Source organism: Serinus canaria, chromosome 4, assembly GCF_022539315.1.
Source record: "Serinus canaria isolate serCan28SL12 chromosome 4, serCan2020, whole genome shotgun sequence".
Classification (NCBI taxonomy): Eukaryota; Metazoa; Chordata; class Aves; order Passeriformes; family Fringillidae; genus Serinus; species Serinus canaria.
In genome coordinates, this window is record NC_066317.1 from 59,613,735 (window position 1) to 59,619,432 (window position 5,698).

The following is a 5,698-nucleotide window of genomic DNA, read 5'->3' on the forward strand; positions in this document are numbered from 1 at the left end:
TGCTCTAGGTGTCCCAAATATAAGTGGCATTAATAGCCAGCATGCACTCTGGAAAATACATGTCATAGTTATATACAATATATTAACATAAACAGGGTTTACTACCTGCAGATGACTTTGATTCTACAGTTTTTGTGATCAAATTACATTGCTTCAGCTTTTTTCCTGGTCTCAGAATTTCACATATTTCCATGTTGAGTAAAGAGAAAACATGTAAGATTCCTATTTAAGTCGGAGAATAAAATTGGGAACCCAAAAATTGGCAGCATTAGAGAACTGAAGTCAGGGTTAGCAAAGTAATTAAAAAAATATGCCCTGTGAAAAGAGATGACCCAATAAATCAAAGAAATAAAACACCTGTTGAGAAAAAAACATTATCATCTCAAAGCAGTGCTGAAACACTGGTATTTACCCAGACAAATGAAGTTAAGAAGCATATTCTACTCATTCAAATCTCTAAATGAAAGTAAATGCCAACCTAAGGCTCTTTTTCAGCATTCTGTGATGCCTAAGAAATCCTGTCACTCACTCATTACACTCCCTCACACGGATATAATTTCCACCCCCATCTATCGTCATCACATCTGGTTTGGGATGCAGTTTCACCAAAAAAAAAATCACGTAGGCAAAAAAAAATCTCAACATCTTTTGATAAATGCTTTAGTATGCAATTGTGTATAATTACACACACTCTTAAGTACACCTCGAAATATAAACCACCACGGAATAATTGGAAAGAAGAACTTAGTCCAAAACTTTGGTCAAGCTATAGCTTATTGTTACTAAACTGGGGTTTAAATAATTTCTCCAAACAACAAAATGCACAATACAAAACTTCAAATCCCAAAGGATCACAGATAATAGCTGAAGAAACACCAAACAGCTAATCCTTCTCCCTGCCCCAAGGTAAGATCTGTAGCTTTATCTCTTCAATTAATGTTTGTGAAACAAACATTAAATATCTCAAATGAGTGGGATTTCATTATCTACCTAATTCCTATATTTCAGTGCTTCCCTGTTGTCAAGTTTTCCTTAATGTTCAATATGAAGCCAATCTACTACAGTGTGCCACCTTCCCCAGTACTGCAAAGATTTTCAGTCTAGCTCAACTTCTGATGCATTTTAAACATTTACAAAGAGTAAATACACTCTTCTTAGAAATCCATAACCCCAGCAGACCAAAAATATCAAGATGAGGTCTTAGTTCCACTTAACTCATAGACAACAGATCCTGGAAGATGCTCGTGGGCACAGCACACTACACATCTGGCATCCTGGAGAACACAGGTTCACTCCTAAGTTTAGATCCTCTGCATGTTCAAAACCATACACTATTTGGTATGGTTGGTATGAGAGACTTTCCTCCCCTGACACCCAAACACTGTTCTTCTGATCACAGAACATTAATAAATAAAACTTTCCAGGTGACTTCTTTCTTCAATGTTAAGAAGTGAAAAAAGGCCAGAAAACTTTCCAGCCCACCTTGCACCAACACCCACTGACACCAAGGTCAAAAGGACTCATGCCACCTAAACTGCTACACGCAAAACAAACTTTTCCCACTCCAAAAAGCCAAAACAAAACCAGCCAAGACACTCTCACAAGGCCTGGAACATGCAGAGGCAGATATCCCTTTGCCAGCCCACCCCCACACCTGCCCTTGGGCACACGCTGGGGCGGCTGCCACGGTCTCTCTCCCTCCAGCGAGCCCCGTTTCTCCACACGCTGCCTGCCGGGACAGCGGGCGAGGGGACGCTTCCCCTCAGCATCCCTTACTCACCTTCAGAGACCTCGAACTCGGCCGCTCCATTGAGCTGGTAGAGGCACCAGTCAGCCGCGCTCTCGCCCGGGGGGCCGCCGGCTGGGCAGGAGGAAAGGAAGGCACAGTCAGTCGGGCACGGGGCCAGCGGGGGCACGGCGCTGAGGAAGGGACAAGGGAAAGTGGCGGCGAGCGGGAGAAGCAGAGAGCGGGGAGGAGAGATGGAGGGGCTGAAAAGGGAACGGAGGGATGAGAGGGGACAACGAGTGCCGAGGGAAGGAGCGCGGTTCCAGATACCCTGTTTGTGGGACATGGGTGTTGCCCTCCGGAATGCGCCCACTGCTCTGATCTGTTCTTTGCTTTGCTCCCAGCGCCCGTGGCTCGGGGCGCCTCCTCCTTCTCCCAGCGGAGAGGGCGCAGGCAGCCGCCGCTGCCTCGGGGTGCTCGGGGAGCCGGGGGAGGGAGGACGGGAAGGAGGGAAGGCTCCGCCCGGAGCTCCCGGCGGAGGCGGCACCGCCTCGCCAGGACCCGCCGCGCCCGGCAGCGCCAGCCCCGCCGCGGCCCGGCAGGTGCGGGGGAGCCCCGGCAGCGCCGGGCGGCGGCGCGGTCCCAGGCGAGCCCGGCCACGGCAGCTTTGGCGCTATGCGGTGCCCCAGCCTGGCCTTGCCCCGGCCAGGAGAGCTCTCCCTGCCGCCCGTCCCGTTCCCGTGTGCGCTCCCCGTCAGGTGCCGCCCGTGTCTGCGGTGCGGGCAGCCCGGCAAGCGTGGGTGCGCATCCCGGCTGCCCCCGAAGCCTGGACGCGCATCCCTGGGGGGTGACACCGCACAGCAGGCACCCACTGCCAGTGGCCCTTGTGCCACCACGGCTGCGTTCATCCCATAACATTCACCTCAGTTCTCGCAGCCACGTGGGCCATCTTACTGATAAAGGCTACAAATGCTACACAAACTGTCAGGTTCTGTATGCACTGGAGAGCCGGAGAGTGGTTTCCTCTGGTCCACGAGCCCCTGTGGATACACAGACTGTCTTTACAGCATCCCTGAGAGGTTAGTAAGAAAGCAAACCTGTTACCAAGTAAGTCTAAAGTGCTCTGTGCAGTGACCTTTGCCTTCAGTGGGAAATGGCAATTTATAAAACAATGAAACAGTTAGCTAGAGCAAATATATGTTAATAAATGCCTTTATTCTTAGAGACTTCCACCCCAAAAACATGTCAGGAGGGAAATGTAAAGGTACATTAATTGTTCTGTTCACCAGGTGACTTTCTTGATATCTAATTTAAGACAATTGTGACTGCTTATCTTGTAGTTGGCAGCATCCTGCCTACGGCTTTTGTCTTATCAAGGTAACAGTGTCAGAGGCCCACGTATGGCACAGTTAGTGTCAAAAAGATCAGCCATACTTTGTACAGGCAAATGAGAAAAGCTTAAGAAAGAAGAGAGGAAGACTATAATCAAGCCATACTATAAGATTAGGAGCCAACAAGAGGATAAAGTATCAATGTAGGCAGCTGTCATGGCACGATTACACTGGCTCCTCCATCTACCTTTTTGCTGTTTGTGAAACGGTGTGTAAGTGGCAGGGAAGAAATGTTTTTGGCATAAATTCCATCTGATATACCTACATTCACCCCTCTGTAGCCCCACATTTCTCTTCACAGAGAAAAGCAAGGCACAATTCTTCCCAAGCATATTCTTATCATCTGCTGTGCCTGTGTTTGTGCAAAGGTAGAATGCAATATGGAGATTGTTTACCCAAAGTGATGGTGTTTTGTTTTCTTGGCCTGTCAGGGCCATGTGTGTCTGTATGTCGGGACTGTTGGGTGACAATCACGAGATTCAGAGTGTTGTGTGCAGAGTTGAATGCCTAACAGATTCAGTTTAGATGTAATGTAATATAGTATAGAATAATATAGTATGATAAAGTAATTAATTAGCCATCTGATAAGACTGAGTCCTCCTCATCAATTTCTCTCCCCCTCGTCAGGGGCTCCCTGCAAATTCTATACCCTTTCTTGCAGCAAGCAGAGACCCTCCTGATACCTTCAGGTGTGTAAACTGTGGGCAGTTTGATTCACTTTTTCCTAATAAAAGTATTCTGTTTAAATATTTACATTCTTCTCCACTGCATCCAAGACAGTGGCACACTGTGGCCTTGTGAAAGAATAAGGAGAGCAATTTTCTGAAGGAAATAGGTTTAAAATGGGAGTAACATTCAGCAAATATTCCCAGTTACTTTTAGAAACAAAGCAAAACACTTAAGCTTTCCTGGGAACTTCACCTAAATTACAAAGATAATAATGCCTTCTGAGGTAAAAGCACCAGTTTGTTTAGACAGCGTGTGTATATATATCCCCAAGCCATATACTTGCTGGATGTGCACTAGCATTCTTGAAACTGAAGAGGTTTATGCTGATGATTTGAGGGGGGAAAAGTGTATTATAGCTGTATTAAAGTAAAGCTTCATCCAGCTGCTTGTAGTGCACTAACTTTTCCTAAAAATTACCTATAGACCTTGATTGCTCTTCATGACAATGTATTATCAAAAATTAAACTAATCTTAGCATTCCAGTGTTAGCCCCTTCTTTTTGCATAAAACTCTAAACCATATGAATTAGCAAACAAAGGCCCTGTTCTGGGAGAATCTATTCATATTAGATTTAAGTTTCATAAAATGTGGCTATTTTATTGTGTTCAACTCATTACTACTGATTTACATTTATTTTAATTAATTTACATTTATTTACTGATTTATTTTATCATTCTGGACTTCAGTAATTTACAAACTTTTATGTTTAAAAAATCACTGAGTTTGGTATGTAAAGCAGTACATGTTTCTTTCTTTCTAAATGAGGAGATCAATACAAATTGTGTGATCCTTTTTTACCGGTGTCTTGAATATTGTGATGGTTTAATTTACACCCAGGAGCCAGCTAGTCCAGAATGAATTAATCTTTTACTTTATGACAATCTGCAGATGGACAGTACGAGGCTACTTGTGATTGTTTCCTTCAATCACAGAGGGATGACTGGCTTCACTGGGTTTGGGATCTAGTAATGCTAGACCCACACCAAACTTGAAGGCGGGAGCAGCTACCCTCCTTCATGTGATGTTCTTTACTTTTGCACTGTTGGAAATGAGCGAGGACTTTGATATGATATTTTGGGTCATTTCAGAATTTTATTGTTGTTAAAAGCTTATGATTTAGTCAAACTGAAACTTAAGGAAAGTTGCTGAGCTATGCTACAGTGTATGTTTTTTAAAGAATCAAAGTTGTAAATGAAAGTTTTATCTGTTTTGGCTGTCTATATCACAGTGATAGAAATGGGCAGAAAGTGGTGCAACTGGTTACAAAAAACTTCTGAGAAGACTGGACTATATTATATGACAATATTTTTTAGATTGGGGTTGGATTTTTTTCCTTTTTCACTAGGACTTTATGCAGTTTAAACAGAAGTGTTTATCTTTCCAGCACAGAGTCCACCTGTTCCTAGCAGCGATAAAACAAGTGACAAAACCAATTTCAATGGGATCAGAAGGTCAAACACATAAAATTTAATCCTTCTTCAAATTCAAAACTTCAGAGATGCAGACAATAATCCATAATGAACTAGTCTACCATCAAATAAATACTCGTGCTTAATTCAAAGGAATTTCCTAAAACCGAAGATTTATAGGTGTCCAAGGTGCAGAACTCAGCTTCTTCCTGAGCAGCCCAGTGTTTCCCAAAATCCAGCTCCGGAATTCCCGGCGAGAGCCGCTCAGGGGCTGCGCTTTCCACCCCCCACCTCTGGCTACGGCGATCTCCTGCCCCCGCAGCGCCGCTCGGGACTGAGGCGGAGTCACCCCTCGGGCCTCGGAGCTCTCCCGCTCGAAAGGAGACTCCTGCCCCTGGTTTTATTTATTTATTTATTTCGATCTGCTCGGGGGGGCGGTGCCG

At 44.8% G+C, this 5,698-nt stretch overlaps 1 protein-coding gene across 1 annotated transcript in view; it reads right to left on the bottom strand.

Annotated features, from left to right (window-relative positions):
• Positions 1–2,180, bottom strand: part of PPP2R2C (protein phosphatase 2 regulatory subunit Bgamma) — a 190,115-nt gene extending 187,935 nt beyond the window's left edge. The window contains exons 1-2 of the mRNA XM_018924773.3: positions 2,057–2,180; positions 1,781–1,861 (exon numbers count right to left, since the gene is read on the bottom strand). Coding sequence (XP_018780318.1) covers positions 1,781–1,861; positions 2,057–2,072 — 97 coding nt within the window. The 5' untranslated portion in view covers positions 2,073–2,180. The remainder of the gene's footprint in view (positions 1–1,780; positions 1,862–2,056) is intronic.
• Positions 2,181–5,698: the final 3,518 nt, after the last annotated feature.